Source organism: Drosophila biarmipes, chromosome 2R (genome assembly GCF_025231255.1).
Source record: "Drosophila biarmipes strain raj3 chromosome 2R, RU_DBia_V1.1, whole genome shotgun sequence".
In the NCBI taxonomy this organism is placed as follows: Eukaryota; Metazoa; Arthropoda; class Insecta; order Diptera; family Drosophilidae; genus Drosophila; species Drosophila biarmipes.
In genome coordinates, this window is record NC_066615.1 from 21,999,333 (window position 1) to 22,023,525 (window position 24,193).

The window sequence follows — 24,193 nt, forward strand, 5'->3', positions numbered from 1 at the left end:
GTACATTATAAGCGAGTGCCTGAAATTCTGCTCGAAGCCTCCGCACAAATATGAGAGCCGTCTGCTCAAAAACCTGGGGGGTGTTGAAAAAATGAAATCGATGAAAAGGCCGAAAAACACTTTGACTGATTTGTATGAGGAGCGCATATGGAGATGGCCAGGGGGTGGATCGAAAAGTTACTCCAAAGTAAGGGCCAATTAATTACTAAATATCTAAGAAAGAAGAATAAGGGAGGAGGAAATGGTAATTTCCACATTTATTTGTTTGTTTTTTAAGCTTAAGATTCATTTCTATGAGCAAACGGGAGGAGTTTGGGCCACTGGCAACTGTGGTCTCGAGTTCGACACTTGCACCTTAAAATGGTTTTAATGAGAAATTGTTTATTTTAACACAATATTTATTATAACAAGACTATTTAAACAAGATATGAAAGCTAAAAGGTTTTACATTTTAAATACAAAATTAAGGTACAAAAATTCTCTGGGTCAAAGTCCTAAAAGTCGAGAAATTTTTTTTAGTAAGACTTTCAATAAATACATGTTCTTCTCCAATTTAGTTTAATTTGTTTAATATTTAAATATTAGGTCAAATTCCCCAAGACATCATTATATAAACACATTTATGGATAAATATATTTGTCACCCTAAAAACTTTTTTTATAAGGTATCCCTAGCTACTCTTCAGTCTGCCCTCGCTGACCACTGGGCCCAGAACTAAAAATGAGGCGAAATCCATTGATTCGTTGAGTGCCAATTTACAAATCGAAAAGGCAGCCGCCAATGCACAAACGGCAATCTCAAGCGGAATGAGAATCGAAATCGGAATCAGAATCGAAACCGGAGCACACACACGGAAACCGTGCAGGGAAAGGGGGCCAGGAAAAAGGGGAAAAGCGGGATCGAGGGCTCTTCGCAAACATGGAGAACATGGAAATCGAGCGCTTTAATATTTTGAGCCCATTGATTTTTGAGCCACCCGCTGGCCATCCGATGTGCCCGTAACCGTAACCGTACCCAAAAATCCTCACCCACGAACCCCACCCGCAGCCTCTGGCTTCCTCATCCATGCATATGTGCATACATGTGTGTTTGCCCAAAATGTTTCCCTGGGATTTTCCACAACATTTTCATTCATTCATTCTGGCCGCCGGCTGCCTGGTTCTGGGTTCAGATTGTAGGATTTGTGCCGCCGCTGCGGGTGAGTAATTTTTCAAGTATTTTCCATGTTTCCCGCCGCGTCTGTGTGCTTAGCTTCTGTTGTGGGTCAAGGGTCATGGGTCCTGCGTCCCGAGTGTCCTCCGCCAATATCCCCGAAAATCAAAGATTAAAATGAGCAGCGAAAGGACCTCCGCCGCGTATTTGCAGGAGCGCTTAGTCCCGGTCAGGAATCGGTTTTGATTTCGTCACCAGATGCTGCCAGCATTTTTCCACAAATTATTGTACAAATATTTGACTTCCAAAGAGCGGGGCGAAAAATGTGTAAAAAAGATAAAAACTCGTGCTACACATTTATTGAATTAATGGATTATTTCTGCGTCAAAACAGCTGCGACCTCTTCCCCGGTTTGATTTTTTAGCCTCGCCGGATTATTATTCAAAGCATTTGACGACCTTTTTTATTGAACCCCTCCTGATGACGAGCGGTTCTGTGAATGGAAATCGAAGCCAATACATTTAATTAGATCGAAAATTAACATTTTTATCCGTGAAATCCATGGAATTGTGTAGGAGTTGAGTTTTCAATAGAACTCGTCTCATAGGAGGCAAGCGGAAAAATGTGGAAATCATTATTACTGCATAGGAATGCCAGTTAGCCTGGTGAACTTTGATTGAGCGGCCCTTTGGAAAGACAACCCGTGACCAATGTTTTGATAGATTTTGTCTGGGTAACTTATTTCTGATTGAGTGAAGTGCGTTTAAAATTCGTAAGTGAATACATGGATTAACAGGGACTTTATTTAATATTCCACCGAAAGGTAAGAAACACATTACAACCTTTATTCCCTATTTTAACATTTCCTTTCCTAGCACCCCCTAACGACGCCCCTGACCGTATGTACTGCAGTTAAGCATACGGTTTGCATGTTCACATTACATTGGAATCGAGGCAGCAGAAGCGGAAAAAGGGCCGCAATCACAAAGCACAAAAACCATTTCACAATTTTCTGTTCCAATTGGCCAAAACACACACTCGCACACTAAGTGGGGGCTTTGGCCATTTGTAGGCTTGTGTTTAGTGGGTTTTTTTATAGCCCACATGAATTTCAGTTGTGGCCACTCCATCCACAGAGAAACACACACATGTGCCACATTTTGGCCAAAAAGCCGAACATTAAAATGCACTTGTTAACAAGTAATTTGTTGGGAATGGCAGATATTTGCTTATCGCTGCCATGAAATCAGTTTAGCCCCCTGAAAAAGGTTGAATATTTGATTAGATATAGCCTCGTTAAGGCCCGAATCCTTTGGAGTGAGAAAGGACAGCCCTTTACGTGTTGGGATAGTTGTGACCCCCTGCCCAACTAGGGGGTGGAAAACTATGCCCTACATGCACTCACATGTGAGCAAGTGCATCACTTACAATTAAGATCGTAATCACTTCGAATGGTGTTATAAATAAGTCAGAGCCCTGGGCGCGGGGATTACCAGATTACCATAACGAGGCAGCATCTGAAAGCACTTAGAGGCCTCCCTCCTTTCCTTGCCGCATATCTCAATGAGAGGCCATTCGGCATGAATTTAATCTTTATTGGAGGAGTCAAGTCAGGGTGAGTCAAGTGGGAGAGAGCGGGTACTTGAGAACAATGTTTTATAAGGTCTGGTTCTGGCTCTGGAGTCTGCAGTCTGGGGTCCGGAGTCTGGCATTCCGTTCCGACAAATCCCCGCAGGCGAGACAAAATCAATTTCAATCAAACAAATGCAGCGAGTCGAAGGAGGAGTGGAAAAAAGAGTCCCCAGACCGAATCCACTCGAGTGAACCAATAAAAGCATGAAAAATAATTCGAGGCAGGAGCGGTTTTTAGGGTGCCTTTCTTTTTGGGCAGGGGGCTGAGTCACTGGAAATGAAATGCTTGTAACAAAATAATTGAGAATAATCGAGTTTAAATCACATTTGGCTTTGACACTGATGACGATGACACAATGATGATCTCGGGATCGTGAGGGGTTGGGAATAAATCTGGGGGTGACAAGTCACCGTGGGGTGACAAGGGTGAGGAAAAGTTCGATTGCGACTTTCCACATGTCACTATTCAAGCGGAAGGACTGTCAAAAGAAAACTTAAGTGTTGCATATTCCTGAATTCTATCCTTAAGTAGATTTTGTCATGAAACTGATAACATTGTGAACTTTGTTTTGGGTTAATTCTTGATTATATCTTCTATGACATCTTAAAGATCACAAATATGATATTGGAATTTCTTCTAAGGCTCTTTTAAGCCCCGCTGATAAACTCCAATTTTCTGATCATACAAGTCTAAAATTTTTTGATTCGACTCCACTTCATTTGGCATAGTCACACTTTGGTAATTACTGGAATGCACAGTCGCAGCTGCAGTCACATCTCAGTGATTCCCGCTGGGCCTTGCCATTGAGGCTCGACATTTATTGCTCGGGCTGTGATCCCCGAGATCCGGAAAGTCAAAAATTAAATTCTCCGCTTTCCACTTCCCATGTCCCCGTGCAATTAACCCTCGAGAGCCCGGTTTTGCCCGCCAGATGTTGGCTCTGTTGGGTTACGCCTCCGTTTGCGTAATGGGAAAACTAAACGCAATCGTAGTCCGAGGTTTGGGTTCGGGGCCATGCCCCATTTATATAAACAAACTCATTGACATGTTCTCTAATTTCATTTGGATGTCCGTGAAATGTCATTATGGACAGCTGGAGAGGGGGAAAAACAATTTGAAATGCTGAATTTTTTATGGAGTTGGGCTGGCAACTACGAAATCCTATTTTAAAATGGAAAGCCGTGTCCTGTCGAATATCAAATTCCATTTAGCGCTTTTGTTCGGTTCAAGGCTAAGTTTTCCCGGCTTTAATTGGAATTTATAGTGCCGCCCTCCGAAAATAGTGTTAATGTCTAAATTGCTTTTGTTGCTGTTTTAATAGTGGTTGTTTCTGGTGTTTTTGGTGTTTCGGTGTTCGGTTTTCGGTGTTATTTACGCTGTTGTTGTGGCAACCCTGCATTAAATTCAAAACAATTTCCACTGGTTTTCTGCGGTTACGCTGTTTATATTTCAATTGAGGTTTTCACGCAATTCGGAATGTGTTTGTTTGTCGTTTTTACGCTGCCTTTTATTTATTTATGCCGTGCCACTTCCGTGGATTTTGTGTATCCCTGAGTTATGTGGAAATGGAGCTGGTTTTTCGGGTACCTACCTTCGTCGGCGGTGGCGGGGTGCTGCTCACCCTGGGCCAGTGGAAAAGCTGCGGCCAGCAGGACCAGAAGAAAAGCCACTGACTGGCGGTGGAAAGCCACAGCGAAAACGGTATCCATTTTTGTGGTGTAATTTAATGGGAATCCTTTTCTTTGGCGTTGCTCTGAAGTCGCGGCTTCTCCTCAAGAACGTTTATTATTTTTGTGCACTTTCCTGGGTTCTCGACCCCGATTCCCCGATAATTGTTGCTTTAGTTTTCCTCTTGCTAACGTTGTTTTTCCCTTTCTTTTGCTCTCTCGGCTCTTAGTGCTTTTCATAAGTTTCCCGTTTGGTGTGGCCGCGTTTTCGTGTTTTTCTCGCTTTTTGCTGCAGCTGCCTGCATTTTCAATCTCATGATTTTCCTCCGCTCTGTGATTTGTTGTTCAATTCGATTTTCCCATCACCAGTCGCTGGCTGTCGCTGACACTCGCCACTGCAAATAGAAAATGCCGAACATTAAAACAATAGCAAAACATTTGCACGAATTAGTTTTTATTTATGCACAATTTGGATAGTTTCCTCCCTCACCCCATCAAAAACGAGCGAAAAAGAGAGCAACAAAATATTGAATTGCAAATTGAATCAGAGAAATGCATGTTCGACTTTTTCAGCTCTTCCCCTCATCCGGAAAATTTACTTGCTGGCGAAAAGTGCATAATATGGAGCACTCTTGGGGGGAGTTCCTGGGAAAATCTGCATACTGCTGTGTTCGATCAAGCTTTCTTAATTACAAAGTGGAATTTGACCAGAATTGGAATTGTATGTGAATGCAAATCGGAATGGGGAAGATGTGGAGACCATTGAACTTTTCCCTTTGTTTTCCCTCGTTAAGGAAGCGGAAAAGTTAGTGAATCCTAGGGAAAAGTAAATACGCTCTTATAAATTCAAAATTTATTTGGTTCTAAGTAACGAAAAAAAAATATTGAAAACTCCGAGTTACCGATTTTAATTGAAAAGTGATTTTTTAAATTCAAGACTTTCTGTGAAGTAATGCTTATTAAATTGAAACCATAATACAATGATTTTCCAAGCTATTCTACCTCTTTAAGTTCATAAAGTAACCCAACCTTCTAGCTAATTTTCCAGCCGAGATCTGTCCAATTTTCACCTCTACAAATTGGATCAATACGTCGACGCCTCTTGATTCAAATTCGTCGGCAACAAAGTTTACAGCCACGCCCCCGAAGGCGGGGCACAAAGGGCTCGAGCCACAGAGAAAGGTATCCCCGGAGAATTTCCGCCCCGCCCCCAGTTTTCCACCCACTCATTTCGAATGCAACTGGCCAGCACCGAAACCCAATAAGTTTAATGATGTTGCTGCCTTTTGGGGCACGAAATGACTTAAATATTTAAAATGCCAGCACAGACATCACAGAACTGGCAGACAGACAGCCAGAAGGCCCGCGGGCCATATCTCTGGGAGACTACAGTGGGCCCTCGGCGGACGGACGGGCTGCAGACCGAGTGACCGGGGAACCTTGGCAGTTGCGCCGAGGGCAGTGCAAACAATAAATAAATAAACTTGTTATATTTAACAACAATGTCGGTCGGCGGCAGGGAACACAAATAAAGCGTTGGAATATGGAATATGAAAGTACGTTTTTGTCAACCTTTCAACATGCCAAAACAAATTGACCTCAATTTTTCTTAGCCCCCGCTCCAGCCAGATGGAAATGCACAGGAAAAGTGAATTGTTTCGGCGAACTGGGTGCTGGGGTGGGAAAACAACGCACATCGTCGGTTTGGTTCGGAGTTCCTGGCCAGGTGAAATATAGCTTAATGCGGGCCAAATGCCAAGATTTAAGTATCTGGCTAGGGCGGCTCCACCCCATTTCCCGGGCACTTTCCCCCAGCCTTTCCGGAGACTTTCCCTCTCGTCCGTGTTGTTTATGTGCTCTACTTTATTTGCCTCTATTCTCCGCTTTCTTGAAGCAATTTAGCAGCATTTTGTTTGGCCAAAAGGGGCTTACAGCGATTCTTCTAATATAAACACTCACACATGCCCGCACGCAAGGACGAACACACACACGTGGGGAAGGGGGGCTGGGGGCTTACATTGACACTTTACGGGTGACGAAAAATCAGGAGCGGACTTTAGAGTTACGGGGGTTGGTTGAAAGGGGCTACGAAAAATGTTCTACCCAAAAAACACATTTTTATTTTTAAGATTTTAAAATAAAAAGAATTAAATATACTTATATTCCAAAAAAATATTAACTCAATTTAACTTTTTAAGGTAGGGTAAACAGAAACCTATTTTTAATTTATTTAAGTTAATATGTGTTAACATCTTATTTTTTAATTTAATCCATAAGATAAGCCGAAATCCCGTAAACTTTCCTAGCCGCCCCTGAGTCTCCCCCACACAGGTGAGAGGGCGACCACAATTTTCCGAGGAGCAGCAGCAATAGAAAGCGAAACAGAAGCTGAGACCGAGGAAAACTGGCTACAATGCATGAGTTGCCGTTCATAATATTAGCGCGACGGGGCGAGTCGAGCAAAGGGGCCAGAACCACCCCTTTGCACCCCCCAAAAAAGCTGAAGGAGCCCAGGAGCTGGTAAGTAAGGAGGGGGCCCAAGGTAGAGAAACTACACGTGTAGGCAAAGCAATCAACAAGCAGGATACGAGTCGAATGAGTAACATAAATAATAAAAAAAGCCAGGAGGGGGAAATCCAGTGGCCAATGGCAGGAGGAAGCGGAGCAGCAGGCGCAGGAGCTGGCTCAGACATTTGTATGAATGATGTCTGAGACCAGGACGACGCATGAATGGCAAATGGCAAATGGCGAAATGGGTGAGTGACGAGTGGCAAGCTCCTGCCGGGAAGCCCCCGCCCAACCACCCGCCTCACCTGCTCGGAAAAGCCTGCTTACTTATGCTGCGCCTATTGCTGCCACTCGAGACCCCAGACGTCCCCCCTCATAAGGAGTGCGTTTCCCCCACATTTTCCATTCCCAGCCAGCGAATGGAATATGACGGCAAATAGAAAATATTTATGTATTATGCAAAGCGAAATGCGAAGGAGCCCCAATAATGGAAACCTGTTGTCCGGGAAATCTAATTTTCGACATTCCCACACGGCGAGAGTGCTCCGGGCCATAACTCACTTCACCCGGAGCAGCAGCAGGGGCACATGGTTATTTAATTTGGCCATTCTGCCAGCCCCAAAAGAAGTAATGGCCGAATGGCTTCCAGGTGCCGAGTGGTTCGGAAGACTCCCCGGAAGAGAAGATTCGATGTGATGTCTGGGGAGGGTGCCAAATGTGCCAGAGATTAACACAGTAATTGTTGGGTTATTATCGGGGCAATATCTTCCAAAACGGTTGTGAAATCCTTGGGATAGCATTGCCTGGTAATTTTTAATTTTTTCCAATGTTGAATTGGTTAAGGAAAGGTATATATTTTTTAAATATGCATAATATTCAATGCAAAAAACGCAGATTTTTCGTCAATTATTATCCCAAGGAATGTGCACCCCCTTAAAACATTTGTTTGATTCTCCCACGCTTTAAGTCAGACTTTTCCTTCCCCAACATTTTTCCCTGGATTTTTGTTAACATTTTATTTCTCTCAACAGAGTGAACAATGCGAGAAATTCTTGGCCAATTTGCATAAGTGATTTGCCCCCCTTTTACTCCCCACCGCTGAGCTTTATTGGGTGCCAACCTGATCCCTCCCTGAATAAGCTTCCTGTGGCGCCCCAAAAGGCCTTCACCCGACTCCTTGTCTGTCTGTTGGACTGTCTGTCTATCTGGGGCACAGGTGAGAAAAAGGAAGGTAACGGAAAAAAAGTGTGTGAGAGATGTGTGAGAGTGTCAGCAACGTGACGCTTATAAATTTATGAAGAAAACTTCCCTGGGTGGGGGAAAAAGGAATGGCAGCCCCCGAAGGACCAACACCTTTTCCACATCCTCCATTGGGTTCAAGCTGAGACTGGACCATGTCACATTGACAACTCGGAGCAATGCACTGGAAATACTTTACTATTTGATAATGAGAAGAAATGTAACCATATAAAATGCTTCTAAAAATAAAATGTATATTTTGTTCTTCAAAATGACACTTCTCACTTTCGATCTACCTTTTTGCTTACAAACAACAAATATTTTTCTTTATCTGTGCCCTCCTAAAGGATGGGATCCCGTGAGGACAGGAAGCCTGCAGGACAGAGGGACTACAGTAAGTGAAATTAATTAAAAGGGACGAATAGCGTTAGTCAAGGATTGTTGCCCGGTGGCGGAGGTTGGAGCTCCGAGTGCCGAGCGGCAAGGAGATGGATGGACTGGGACACACAATGAATGGGCAAAAAGATGTCAACACTTTGCTGGCGATGACGACGTCGTCACGTTGTTGGCCTGTCTGTGCGTCTGTCCTCTGGTCGCTGGGTCCTTGGGTGCCTCAGTCGCCCAGTTCCACACTTCCTCAGTTCCCTAGTCCTTCAGTATCCTGTGCCATCGCTGCCCATCATCCATTGTTGCTGCCATTGTTTCATATTGCTCTTCTCGGCAGTCTGCTGCTGTTTATGAAGTGGCAGGAACGAGTGGCGTTGTTAATAATAGAATGTTACTTCTATTTTAGCCCGCCTCGCGTTACAATCTCCATCGCCGGGCGAATCTCGTTTCACGTTTCGAGGAGCTTTTTGTTTCTTGTTTTCCTTGCACTCGACAAAGAGTTTTCACTCCTGAAAAACTTTGCTGCCAGCGCCCCTTGAAAAGTCTGATGGCAAGTCCCTGGGAGGTGGAAGTGCGGAAAGAGTTTTTCCCACTCGCCGGCTGGCAATTTAAATAATAGAGTTTAATATTTTATTCGACTGACTTTTTCAGCATCTCCAGCCATAATTGCACATCTCTCTCCAGCTTTTAATGAAATATTTCATAGAATGCCTCTTGAAATCGGAGCTTTTATTTGTTTTCCCAACTAATTGCACTCTTTGCGCCTGGCAAGAGGCAAACAAAAATGTATGTTTTGTTCTAAAAATATTTCGTTTGAATTTATGATATTTAGAAATTAATACACGAGCCAAGTCAACAGTGTGGAGTTTAAATATTGAACATGTTTTCATTTTACCCAAAGTACTTGGCCAAAATCAAAAGACAAATAGAATGCAGGTATTCACATTTCAAACCTGTCCGAATCGCCAGGCAAAACAAAAAGGTTTGGTAAACATATGGGGATTTTATGCACTGGCATGGCAGCCAGGCAACAACGATTTTTTTCATTCGACTACATATACTTTTAATTAAAAGCAAAAACGGCAGAGCCTGGCTGGATATATATAGATGTATATGCACACCGATTCCCCTGAGCAGGGACAATGGCAGAGCAAAGCTCGTAAAATTTCAATGTCAACAATTTTCCACACACACGGTGGCTCATAAAATGTCCTGTACATATACGACGTGTGTGTGTCTGATTCTATATCTATGACAAAAAATTGTTTATTTAATGGAGGCAAATCCTCCGCCTTCGATGCTCTTTTCCATCCTCTGCCTGTTTACATTTTACTCTTTTCAATGTAGTAAAAACGCGTGTTTATGGCTAACTGAAGGGGCAAGGTGGAAAAGGTTGGAATCGGGAGGAAATCTGTGGACCGAAAAGTACCCTTCGGAAGACGAAGAGGTTGGGAAAATAGTACCATGTAGTTTTAGTCAATATAATGACTTAATCGAAGTTTTCCTTAAGATAACACTTAACACAAAAACCAAAAAAGATATAATTGGAAAATAAGTGATAACATTTTTCATTATTATCCCTTAGCCCTATAAACATAATCCCTCCTGTTCTGGCGCTACCCTATAAACATAAGGGATTATGTAGCGCCAGAACAGGAGCTGGTAAACTCGTGGGATTTTTCAGTGGAGCGGGGGCCGCGTAACGAGTCAAAAGGCGCGGCACACAGATACAAATATCCACCAATACAAGCACAATAGCACCAACACACAGACTCCGCGGAGGTCGTCGCGCATCCTTGGCACATTTCATATGGATAACAAATGCTTGGAAAATTATTTTCAAAGGGGCCGCCAAAGGAAAAAGGGGAAATCGACGGGAGCATTAAAAATGTGGGGTAGTGTCTGTCCCCCTTTAAATTGTTTACTGTTTTGGTATGATTATCTCCTATTTTTTCATTTTCCAAGCTAGCAAAGTAGCTTGTTGCCCAGCTAAAGGGTTAAAGAATTCTAGTTGCTATATAGTTCCTTTCTCACTTTGTTGTATTAAAAAATTCCACCCTTTCCTTTTGCGATTTAAAAACCCTGTCAAGGGAGAATCCTTTGAGTTGCCTTGACTTCTTGCGGGACAACGGAGGTCTCGCAGCGTTTGCAGTCTGCGGTTTTCCCTGCCTACGCACTGCCCTCGCACTTCCCCGCTTTTCCTCTGGCCTTTCCTGCCTTCCCGCGAGTGTGTTAATTGGCGGTCTAGGTGTGCGATTGTGTGTGACCTCGCGTATTTGCTCTGGTGCGAAAGAGCAACAGGATTTATTCGCCTTTTTCCGCGTTCCCCGCTCCTTTGGCCTGTCAACTTAATTGGCTTCAGTTTGCAATTAATTGGATTTCGCTGGCTCCTTATCTTTGCATTTACTGTTTTTATCGCTGTTTTTATTATTTTTTAATTACCACAAAAAGTAGCTGGGCGCAGTTGGGTTGCAATCACAAGTTGCATAATTGGCTGAGATTTGAATTGACTTTATAATGGGTTTTTCAAGTAGGAGATATAAGTTATTTCGGTGGCAATAATTATTGTATGAGGTATTACTATAAATATTTCATATTTTATGTTGCAGGAAGTCACATTCTAGGACCTATTCGGTTCAACTACTTAGCTTGAAACCCAAAATGACACTGAAATACAGGCATTTATCCAGCCCCTAATAATTATAACTGATTTCCCCTAAATGCTTTTACTCACTCTGCAAAAATGTAATCACTCGGTCTGCGTCGGGGGATTTACATTAGCAAATATAGTATTTTTGTGATTGTGATATATGAACGGCTATCTGCGACAGTCCGGTGAATTTTAATTTCCCCCACTAATGCAAAGTTAGTTAAGTTAGTTAAGCGGACTAAGTTGAGCACGCGATCTTAATTATGTAGAGGGCTGAGCCTTCGAGGGACGGGAATCGCATTGCGTAAGCCCGGCTAACTGGAAAACTAAGGGAAAGAAAGGGGACTGGGGACACTGGGACACCACCACCAGACGCAGACCACTTGGAGCTCCGGTTCGGGCCATGGCAGGCACTTTATGGCCATAACCGAAAGTGCCATTGACTGTACACCCACCCCGCCCTTCGCTACTTACCCCTCGCTGCGATTACCTGCGGGCGACAACCCTAGGGCTGACGCCAGCCCCCGGCCACACCCACTCCTCTAATGGGGATTAACTATGGAACCCACTGACAAAGCCGGGGAAAAAGCAGGATAAAAGCGTTTTTGCGCCCTCGCAGAGGGTATTTTAATTTTAAATAAAACTATGAAGGGATAAAGAACTTTTCAGGCATTTTGAGCATGATCGGGGTGGCACTCTAATGAAGCAATTAATGGGTTCCTAGGGTGTTGAATACAGGAGTAAATAAGATGAAGTTACTATACGAGCAATCTTTATAATAAATTAGAGTACTATTAACTGAGACTAAGCAAGGTGCTTAAATTTGGAAACATTAAATCTAGGAAACTGCAATGTTCACTGTCTATATTATTTTTCGGGTTTCTGGTTATTACTATTATTTTGAAATATTACTAAATTTATTTTAGACAGATACTTCTATAGTATCGTAAGAATCACAATTGTAGGCTGTACTATTTACTACCAAAGGGTATTTTAAATTTCGGTTATCAGGCTAATCTACTTAGTAGCAAGGTTTATATTTCCCTCTTTTTGTGGATCCTAAGTGCGACTCTGAATTATGCACAAAGGGCCTCGCATGCAAAGAGGTGAGGAAATGGCAAGCGTTAGGGGGTGCTGGAAAAGCGAGGGGAGGGGGAAAAGTTGGAAGTAAGAGGCGAAGGGAAAACTCAGCAGGCGCTGCGACACGCACCACGCAAACATTTTTCATCGTTAGCAGCCATAAAGAAGACAAAACCATGCATCGGCCACCCCCTTTTCCACGGCATTTTCCCGCCCACTCCCCATTTCCCCACCCCCCAGGTCTCCGCCAAGTGGCTAGCCGGAGACAGACCACAACTAATGTAAAAACAAACACAACACCAGCGACCAAAACAAATTTGCACAATGCACAAGTGGGGGGAGTGGGCTAACGGGGTGGGAATGAGGAGGAAAGAGGATACAGCTAACACATGATAACAATTTCCACATCTTTTTCGCCAGGATATGGCACTTTTTTTTGGAAGCTTCAATTTAACTTTTCAAAATGCGGAAAGTTAGCGCAAACCAAACTATCAACAGTGATTGAAAATTATATTTTTTTAAAAGTGTGGGATGAAAAGTGTACTTTTGAAATCAGGTAAGCAAGCCATATTTTCAACTATCTATAAAATTATTAAGTAATTATTATTTAGAATTAGAAAATATTTTTTAAATATTACATTTGTTTCAACGGGGAAATGGGCAGGGGGAAAAGCGGCGACTAGGCGTGAATTATGACCTATTGAAACCTCAAACAAGACCCGGGCTCAACAAGAACAACAACAGACTGAGTCAGTTTCCCCTTTTCCTCCGTTCCTCCTTTCACCCTTTACCCCCTCACATACACACTCCTTTATTTTCCTGGGTCTCAGGACGCTCCTCCCAGCCCCCTTTCCCCGCCTGTCTGCAATTTTTACTTTATGACTTTATTCTGTCCTCGTTTTATGCATTTTTTATGCCGCTCCGTTGCGGTTTTCTCACTTTGTTGGCCGACAAATCCACTAACAGAGCCACCCCCTCGGGCCCGAACGGGTTAATATCGCACAGAGCCGCTCCCCTGATCCTGTTTCTGTTTGGGTTCCGCTCGGTCGGTTATCCCTGCTGCATTATTTATGCATTATTTAGTTGGGGCGACAATTATTGGCTGTCGGACAGCTTAATGGGCGTGGGTTAATGTGCTTCACATGTGAGTAATGGGGGTGTTATGAAACGTTCGCACCGGTGAGGAAGATAAATTATTTTTAAGTACGAAAAAGCAAGCGAGAGCTGTGGTTCCACTAGGAGTAGCGAATATACCAAAGGAATAGATCTTTCTGGTTCTACATAAAACTGTTTTGTATATAAATAGACTAATCACACAATAATGACAGTATTATGAAACGTTCACAAAAGGTTAAGAAAAACTTTGCTTTAATGTAGGAAAAATTAATGTAATCGTCATAGTTCCTGAGGCTTTAAACAAATAAATTGCTAGACCATGGTTGAGGAAGGAATAACTTTTATGAATCATAAAAATGCATTTTATATGGGAAAATAAAAAATGAAATATCCTTGAGGTAGGAATAACTCATATCATCAACATTCCAGTTGTTCTCTATTGTATTATACATGAAAATAAAATAACATTTTGGAAATATTAACAAAATTGCACGCATAAAGCCCCGACTAGATGGTAATTTAAGATCTCTGAACCAATTACTAACCCCTTTGTTCCCATTTTTTAACCCCCACGATAATCACTAGCCATAAAAAGCCCCAGCAAAACTCCAATTAAACTGCATCTAAAAAAGTAAGCCGCTCGTACATGGCAAACTATCCACGTGTCGACATTTAGGTCCAATAAAAAATATGAAACGAAACCGCCTCGTGTCGTGATAAAAATCTATAGATAGAAACTGAAACTGCCGAATGTGAGACATAAACAACTGGGGAATTTGTTGCCACCCAAAAATGATGAACCAGATGAAACATAAAAGTGTTGGCAGTTCGGCGGTTGGCTTTAATGCAATTATACATCCCCAAAAAGGAAAACTGGGCGAGAAATCGGGCGGGGAATCGGGGGCAGACAGCGGAGAAAGTGGGAAAAAGTTTAAGTGAGGAAATTGCGTGCAAAAGGGAAGAAAATTTATTGGAAAAACAGGACGAAAAACGAAATTAAACACGCGCAGTGGAGCCACAACGCAGCCCCTTTTCATTTTGCCCGCCCAGCATAAAAAGTCTGAATTATGTTCCATAATAAAAAGTTATGACTGTAAAATTTTTTAATTGCACATTTGGGAGTTTTTCCCCGTCTTCTGTTTTCTGTTTATTTAATTTGAAATTCGTTGTGGGCTCAGACACCGCAGGAATTTTATTGGCCGACTCCATGTTGCGCTGCTCACAAATGTGTCAATACTTGGGAGCAGGACCAAGTTTTGCCATTGCGGTTAAGCCCAAGTTAAATACTTTAAAGTTTAAACAAAGACCCGGCAAAAAACAGCTGCAAAAATAATTCGCCCCGAATATATTTGTACTGCAAATCATTTTTTTCAGTCTTTGTTCTGGCTTTGGAGCAGCAATTAAATGCCCGGCGGGCGAGTGTGTTGCTCACTGAGTTTCCACAGAAGTGTTTTTCTCGAGTGACTCGACTTCGTCGGCAGGAAATTGAATTATTATTATTGGCAAACTTGGAGACAGCTCGAAAGACGAGGCCTGGAGTTCTGGGGGATGGGATCTTCCTGGAACGCAAAACCGAGATTGACAGGGAAATTTGATAGACGCCTCGTAACACGAACGTAAATATAAATTTGAGACAGTGTTTGTCTAGGCAACTCGAGAGTCTGCCGCTCAGGTTGCAAATGTTGAATCAGCCACAGAGCAAATCAGATTTGCTGAACACTAATTGGGGTTTCAAGAAAACGCACATTTTATTGCATCATTTAACAAGATATTTAATAAACGAGACTAAGGGTTTGCTTTGCACATATAAATCAGGGGCATTCAACTAGTTCATATAAAATTGTATCCTACTTCCAAAAAACTGCATCTATAGAAAGGGAAATAAATTTGTTACGTGAAATAAAAAAATATATGTTTTCAATTAGTTAAGCAAACTGAAAAGATACTATACATTTTCTGTCGTTGAAAACTTAAATTGGTATTTTGCATGAATGCCATCTTTTTTAGAAATTTTATTTATGCATTTCTGACTCATTTGCATTTGATTCATGATCTCAATTGTATAAACAGCGATTATTTTTTGTCTTCACTTCTATTGTGTGCACCCTCAGTTATTTTCAGATTATTAAATTAATTTAGCTGCTAGAGCTAATCCACTGCAAGTGCTGAAATTCCAAGCTCAAAAATTTTTTAAATCCTGAATGCCCCACTTTGGTTTACCCCTCCCGAGAAACCAAGAACTCCTCCGCCTCTTTCACCCAATGACATCTGTCGTCCATCTGCATTTTTGTTGGCGGAGTCTCAGGCTAATTTGCTTCTCTTTTGCTTTAATCTGGCCGAGTAAATTTACAAATTAATTAAAGCAACAAACAAACGAGCGAAAAAGTCGGAAAAAGGCTGGGAGGAGAAAGCAAGACGAGCCACAGTCGCGGGGCCAAAAGTCAAAAATATTTAAAACCGACAGAGAGCATCCCCCAGAAAAAACCTCAAAAAACCTACAGACAAACAGCGAAATTAAGGCACTAAAAACAGGGGCAAACAACAACAATGAGTAGTTGAAAAGGCCAAAAAACAGGGACGTCGGGGGGGTCTGAGTTTTGGTAGCAGGTTTTTGGATATCCCCGCCTTGTTTGCCAGTAAATTCAAGGGACACCACAACAACACACAAACAACAAGGGGGACAAAAAAACAAGAACATTCAGACCCGTCGGCAAATGTAAAAAAGTCAAAAGTGGCAAAAACGTTGGTGGATGACGAAGGGGGCAAAGGACCTTTTTCCTTTCCTGAGGTCGGCCAGGGAAAAGCGCGTGGAAACGCACAGAAATAATAATAATAAAAGCGGGAGCTCTCAAGGAGGTTTCGGGGGGAGGGTTCCAGGGGGTTTCGGGTGCTAGGCGATTTCAGTGAGCCGAGAGTAAATTATAAATTAACGCTGCAGGCGACACGAGGTCAACTTGGCGGTGTCCCCTGCCCTTTCACCCCCACTTTCTCCTCCTTCTGCAAGCTGCCTTTTCTGCTGTTCTTTGCCTCGCACACATATCCATGTCCTTTCAAAAAAATAAGAAGCCAACTATCAAATACCGGGTAATTATTTTGTTCTTCTTAAATGTGTATTTTTGTTAAAAATTCTATTAAGCTTCTGCTTTCTTTGGTGTAAGCTAAGTACCCAACCTCAACGAGCCACATCCCAAATATTTCAGTTCTAACTCACATAGGTCCTGAGATATGGGTTTATAATCCTTAGACCCTATACAACATACCCTAACTCTGCAAGTACTGGGTGCGCAAGAAAAAAATAAACACGAAAAGCACACATACAATGGAAACCCGGCACGCGGCCTCAACTGACCGCAAAAAACATAACGAGAAGAGGGAAAAGAGAGTGAGAAAGGCGGGTGGGAGTTGGGCGGAAAAACCAGAGGGTTGAGGTCAGGCAGCGTGGACAAGTGCTTCAATTGGCGTTGGTGGCGATAGTAAATTTTCTCCTGGTCCCTTTTTTGGCGAGGGGGACTTCCCGAATTACCAGCATGGAGTTCAAGTGCAGCTGGTGGCGCAAGGAAAAGGGGATGAAAAGCTGAAGGGGAAGTGGCTTCCCACCAGATGACATGATAATTGAAAATAAGTTGAGATTTGGTCGAGAGCTTAAGGGCGGAACAAGAGGAGTTCCACTTGCTGGCTAATAAAGTTAGCGAGGCGACCGAGTAGAAAAATCAGGAGTTGTGGGGGCTTTAATTTCCAGGGGATTTGAGTTTAAAGATAACTGAATAAAGTTGAATGAAAAATGTGTGTAAGATAACTTTACAACTTATATATTTTCTACAAAGACATTTTTATGAAACATTTTATTCAGCTTAAAGTCAAAAAACACAAAAGTGATGTGCAATAAATTCTCCAGATCAACTTCCCTCAATATAGTAAAATGAGTTTCAAACTTTTAAATGGCATCTTTAATATTTCATTCACTATGTGGGCTTCCCCACAACTTCCTATAAAGTCAAACTTTTCCTTTCATGCCCAAACAATTTAATTTCCCACAGAATATTCCTTGGCCAGTTGCGCAAGTTTTTAAAGTACGTACGCCTTGATGGTTGCACTTTTATTCCTGTTCCCGGGGGACTCCCCCCTAGACCCGCCCAGCGATCCCCAGGAGATTGTTCACCCAGTCATGCATTCATCCAGGCGATGTCCATGACAAATATGCGGGAAACATGAACATAAACCCAAAGGGGGCGGGGCCGGCGGGCACGAAGGCCCCACAGAACAGGTGTGGAAGGGGTTGGAAGGGGTTCGGCAGGGGGCTGGAAGGGGTCCGGCAGGGGGTTGGAAGGGGTTCGAAAGGAGTTCCCTTCAGAGGGGCACGCGTGCACAATTAAAAGTTTCATTGACTCGCAACATGGACATGAACGGACATCCGCTGGCGCAGGATCCTTGGAGCAGAAAGCAGAAGGAGAGGGAGGGCTCCGGCTAATATTCGTGCATAAATTTGTGCCTAGTTCGCTGTCATGATTTCAATTTATTTTCCAGATATGCAAATTACTTTGTTATTTAATCCTTATGTGTAATCCGCTTGGCATCATCCTGCAGTTACGCTCAGTAGCTTATAACTCTCAATCACTGACACTGGGCCACACGAATCTGCGGCTGTTGCAGCAGCCACATCTCACGAGCACACCTCCGATGTGATTATTATTTCAGATTTCTGTAACTGAATTTTGGCTGTCTTGAACTACTTGACTTGAGGTGATTTTTTAACGATTCTGGGCTGACTTGGGGCCCTTGTGTTTCTCTCACGAAGTTGCAACAACCCGCGACGAACTGACGACAACCGACAGGCGACGACGAACGAGCAATTTTGAGGATATTTTTCTAACTTTCTATAGGCAATGAATTTTGGTCACTTTTCGGGCTCAGCTGTGGCCGATTCTTAACTCGATTCTAGCACTTTTTGCCTCGAAAACGAACGACACTATGATTTTCTGATCGAACTCAATCCAAAACGCCACAGAACGCGCCTCGCGGTTTCGAGTACCACAACGCTTGAATCTCTCGGCAACACTAAACGCAATTTATGAATCGAGTCGGCTACTGCATCGCGAGTGGATTGTATCTTGCGCCTGTGGACGGTATGTTGGAGGTACGCAGAGAGTGGCCAGTGCGCAGGCGCCGCCCTCTAACAGGGCCACGTTGAGAGAGAAACGCACTCCACAGGGTGTGGGAGCTATGTTAATATTTAATTCAACTGATTTGGGATATTATATGGTGGCCAGGAAGTTCTTGATCTTGTTAGACGAGGTTTTTCAGGAATATTACGGAATATACTTATTAGAAATATAGAATAAAACGATTATATTTATAACCCTCCTGAATCCATGTCAACCTTCATGTGTATATTATAAGGAAAACAGTACATATAACATAATAAATATTAAGTGAAAACAATAGTTGAATATACAATAGATTTGTTTACTTGTCTATAATTTTTAAATTTTATGGCTAATTTATTTTTTTATTTATTTCTGGTTTTTTAAGTAAATGTGTTTTCCAAGTGCAACAACAAAGGTAATATTTTAATATTTATGTTGATTGATTTCATAGGTGATCTTTCTGCGGTGGCGTTTAAATTGGCCTGGCAGAAGAGTCACTGGTGGTCACTTTGCATTGGCCGCAAAATGACACACATTTTAGACGCCATCCACAAACAAAAGCAGAAAACTAACAACTCACTCACTAAGTTCACATAGAATCCCAGAGAGTATAACATAAGTTCCGAAAAGTAACTCAGTGGATTACATTGTGCTGTACGGAAGGGGTAAGGATAGGTATTGGATATCAAAGAATTCAAGATCATAAGAATACACAAGCAGTGTCATAACTTAACGAATTTATTTTTTAAGTATTAGTTGTTCGCAATCTTAATGGGATAGTCAATTTATATTTTTATTAAAAAATGTCTTAACACACAATCTGTTAACATATGGTGGAGCACTATCTTTCGGAGTGATGCCTTCCACAATAAATGTTAGCGACCTGTTAAGGGGAAGTGGAAGCAATTCAACAGATTTCGGAGTGCCGCGCTGTTAGCAGTACAGTATCTTATTGGAACTGACCTATGCCATTTTATTATTATTTTAAACAATTTCTCTGCAATCTTTTGCTGCAAATTACGTTGCTCCTCGATTTAAGCTTTAATAAAATTTTATAGCCAGCTGTATCTGGATATTGCTGGTGCGGAAAAACGGCTTAAAATATATTTAAATAATGTGCAGCGAACTTAATTACGTGTAAGTGGCCACATTTAAATTTAATCCTGCAGATATTCTTGCATTTTTCCCACATAAATGCTCGTGGCATTAAACCCGAGCGCCAAACAAAAGGCGAAATGCAGGTAACAGAAAAATTAAACGAAACAAAAATTCAGAGAAATGTGACGAGGAAATCGGAGGCAGAAGAGAAGCCTGTTTGTCTTTCGATTTTAATCTCGACCATCGAGATGCAATCTGAAAGATGCGTTTTGCCCAAAGTCGGGTTACGGCTCCCGGTTAATGCAATTTGAATAAAGTGCGCAAGGACAGGACTCCAGAAGACAAATGCGGCACCGTTCTAGCTATTAAGGCATCGAAACACAATGGTCGAGGGAAAAAAGTCAATTTTAATACCAATTAGGAACTTTTTCCTGCCCTCGCCTTTCTATCCGAATGAAATGAATGGAACTGCGGGGAAAACGGAAAAGCGAGTGGAGAGTGCGTCGGAGCCCGCCGAGCGGGACGGACAAAAGAAAGGAAACCTGTTCGCCTGGACGACGGCTGACGGCTGACGGCAGGTACGTATCACCGGCAATCGGACCGGGAAAAAAGATTCCAAACTAAATAAGGCGAGCCGGCGAGGAAAGCGAGCGCAGTTGAGAGATTAAAATCAGAATCAACGTAAACAGCGGCAAAGGAAATAATGCAAATTCAGATGAGTATCAAAAGTTGAAGTTGAATTGTGTGGATGCTGACAGGCGCGCGGGGGCGGGGGCGGGGGCGTTGTAGGGGCGTGGCACTGCAGCAGCATCCGAACAAACGGCAGGACAAATGCTCGCCGGCAGAATGAAGATGACTCCCGGAGCAGCGGGCATTCATCAGGGGGCGGACCTCGAAGTTCACAGCATTACACGGCAAAAAAAGGAATAAATAAACAGCAAAAAACAACCTAGGGGGACTCCTGAATAGAGCGGGCAAAGGTCAGTGAACCTAGGGAGTGAAGTATGCAATCTGCACTTACACATATAAATACACTACTATCAGCTCGGTCATCGAGGAAATGACAGGTACACATGCTTATGTATGAGAAGGGGATGGGACACCCAGGGGAGAAAATATTTATTCGATGCTTATTTGGTTCATTGGACTCGAGTGTTTTGATAAATCGATCAAGTGTAGGAAAAATAAATAAACTGAACGCAATAATATCCTGCTAATGTGACACCAGTCAGCAAAAAAAAAAAATATAACAATGTTCACATATAAAAAAAATTGTAGAGTTTGGGTTACCCAAGTTTCCATTCTACAACACCTTTAAAAAATTTAAATATTTAAGAATATATTTACATTGGTTTACATATCAGCCTGAAAGTATAGAAATAAAATACATCTAAAAATTCATAAATATTAAAAATAAAACATTTCTATATACCAAAAAATATTTACATAGGCTATAAAGCCTTCAAAAAAAATCCTTACTTCAATGATCACGAAATATTTCTCGCAGTGCGTGCGATTCAGGCAAAAGCAGGACAGTTGAACAACAAAATTAAGTCGGACATTTAGTTTGGATTATGCCAGGCGGAGTGAAGTGGCGGCCAGTCGAAAAAGTCGGGCATTTCGAGGAGCTTAAACTCGGATTTCCCATTGTTTCGCTGCCTGCTCTTATTGTTGTCTCGCATCTGCTCCGTTTTTTCTCTTTCCGGATTATGTGTTTCGGCTTCACTTGGGGTCAAAGTTGACACGCATTTGCATGGGAGGAGGAGCAGAGAAGACCCCTTGGCGTAATTCCCAAACAAACGATTTAAAAGGTTTGCGGCAAAATATCAAAGCAAATACTCGAAATAAAGGAAAATGCTAAATGGTACGAAACGGTTTCCTCCCAAATCGTCAGCTCTGGGCCACTTAGATGTCCTTTTCGGCCACAGAGCTGCCTATGCTCCTGCCCGGGATAATCGGCATTATAATTTCATTGCCGGCTCACCTGTTACGCCTGCTCGGGCTTGGCTTGGTTTAGTTTCGGTTTATCTGTATGTCTCGGTTTATTTTTTGTCTGGAGGCTGAGGCCCGGCGCTTGATTTTATGACCCTCATTAAATGCGCTCGACTCGCAGGTTATTTCGCGCTGCTGCTGGGCCCTCCCTCGCCGCGCCGCTGGAAAAACCCATTCAGGTGCCCACCGCTTTTCCTTTTGTTTTTCCCTCGGCGCCGTGGGGTGTCCACAAATGGGTTCTTCGAACTCGCGTTCTGGTCTCGGACTCGGGACTCTGAGCTCGGACTGGATTCGAATTGTGTAAGAGTTTAGAGAGACAAATGGTGCCTGAGCCGCGTAATAGATCAGCGGTATTATCGTGTAACAATGTGCTCGAACGAGCTGAATAGCCGGCTAATGGTTAGTTTAATGGTGCAGGGGGACTAGCCCAGTATATGGTAACTTTCGGAAGAGGTAGCGAGATTTATGTCCCTGACAGGGAGGTGATTCAGCTGAATGGTTCTACCTATTGTGCGGAATTAACAAGCGAAGTGTTTTATTGGAGATCAGCTAACAAGGGGTTGTACAAACAAGATTATATTAGGAAAAATGTCTAAGTATTATTAAAAATCGAAAATAGTAGAAAAGGTAAGCGATATTTGCTATGAGCAGGGTAACTTAAACCACTTGGAAGAATGTATCAAAGAACTTACATAGTTTGTGAAGAACATGTTAGGGATTTTTCAAGAGTCCTTGAATAAATAGTTATACTCTTTAATCAGAAAATATAGGTGCCCAACGCAAGCTTGTATTTAAGGGATACCAAAAAAACCTTGTAAACTTAGACCCTCCCGAAGTACACTTTCCGTAACCCAGCATTGTAGCTCATTCAACAGTTTACGCAAATAAAACCCAAACAAATTCCTCCTCCCCCAAAAAAAGAACTTCAGAAGCATTTAAAGAACGCTTTTTCGGCATTGCGTTCTATTCCGCATTTATTATCGCCCGGCAAACAGTTCAAAGCGAAACAAAGCCCTCCGATGATGTCCTTTAATGAATTTTTATCTGCGAGTGGGACGGGATGCAGGGGGTGGGAGGGCAGTGCGAACCGAGGCGCTTAGAGGTCATAAAAAGGGTTCACAGACGATTTGCTCGAATTAATTGCGCTGCCATTAACGAAGCGACGTGGAAACCCTGGGACGGGCATGGCAATGACAGCCCGCAGTGGGTGGGGAACACCTCCCAGGGCCCGGCCCTCCCCCCAGACACAACCCCAAGTCGAAATTTCGGGGAAATTATTCTCGCTGGTAATTTGTTTTTGGCCTTTGTTGTTGACTATGAAGGGGAAATTACAAATTCGCTCGAACTGCAGAACAATATTTGTTTATTTGATTTTATTTCGCATGTTTTGTTCCTCGCCCCTTCATTCCTTTAATTTCTTCTTTTTGGGCCCGGATATGTGAATTGAACTGCGGGTGAACCAAACAAAGCAACAGGTTCTGGTTAATTGACTGCGGCACAGAACTTCTCCCTTTGAGAAGCGGAAAAGTTTCCAGCTCTGATGGCATGATTTTTGAATATTTCGGAGATTAACTTCTGACCTGCCTGCGATTCGCAGTCCAGTTCATTAAACCCGCTTTTGTCTCTGAAAATACCCGTGTATCTTAATTAAATCTGTACAAATTGAACACATGCGAGATGCCTATCGCGATCGTTAGAAGAACAAATTTTTATGGATACCCCATCCGCCGGGAGTATCTCCAGATCTTTGGCAAATTTATACGACGCTCGGCCACCTAAACTATCATTAGTGAAACACAACGTCCTGCAGATCCAACTAATTAAGTTGGATAACCCGCGAGATACACAAATCAAGTGATGGATGCGATAGGTAAAGAAACAAGCTTCTGATACCATTCCAGCTACCAGATGGAGCAATCAAGTGAGGTAAAAGAGTCATTTAACAGTCGCCTTATCGAGGGCGTTGCTCTGGCAGGAGCCCGGCAATTATCTACTACATCATATTCAAATGAAATGATGAGAATGCAATTAAAAATGCAGGGGAGATGGTAGGGTTCACTCAACTGCGCCTTTGATTGCTTCATTTCGATTACCTAACGTCCCGGAGACCCTAACCTCGGTCACAGTCCGCCGGCGGAAGGGGGAGAAGTTGCTCGACGAGATGCGGGGAGCCGGAGAGATTAGAAGTCAATCCAGTTAATCCCCAAAGCGCAGCTGCCAGATCATAAAAATCAACGAAGGAAAAACTACAAAATCAAAGAAACCCTTTTGAGTTCGATTCCTCATTCCTCCCAGCCTCCTCGCCTCCCCGCCTTCGATTCCAGTCTGGAATTTTTATTGTATCCGCATCTTTATGGGCGTTTATTAATTACCCATCGAGGCATTGATTTTCATGGGACAGCAGCGGCTTCGAAAGAAGTTTTAGTTACTTTTTTGGGGGAACACGGGGCATGAAAGGTTCGCCTTCAGATCGGCTCCTCCGGTGAATGACAAAAGTCCAAGGCGTTGAATTAATTTGTGTCCACAA

General features: G+C 42.7%; 1 protein-coding gene across 1 annotated transcript in view; it reads right to left on the minus strand.

The window, feature by feature from the left end:
• The window catches only part of LOC108022831 (uncharacterized), a 45,420-nt gene extending 26,946 nt beyond the window's left edge, over positions 1-18,474 (minus strand). Inside the window, exons 1-2 of the mRNA XM_017091976.3 lie at positions 17,970-18,474; positions 4,377-4,847 (exon numbers count right to left, since the gene is read on the minus strand). Coding sequence (XP_016947465.1) covers positions 4,377-4,494 — 118 coding nt within the window. The 5' untranslated portion in view covers positions 4,495-4,847; positions 17,970-18,474. The remainder of the gene's footprint in view (positions 1-4,376; positions 4,848-17,969) is intronic.
• Positions 18,475-24,193: the final 5,719 nt, after the last annotated feature.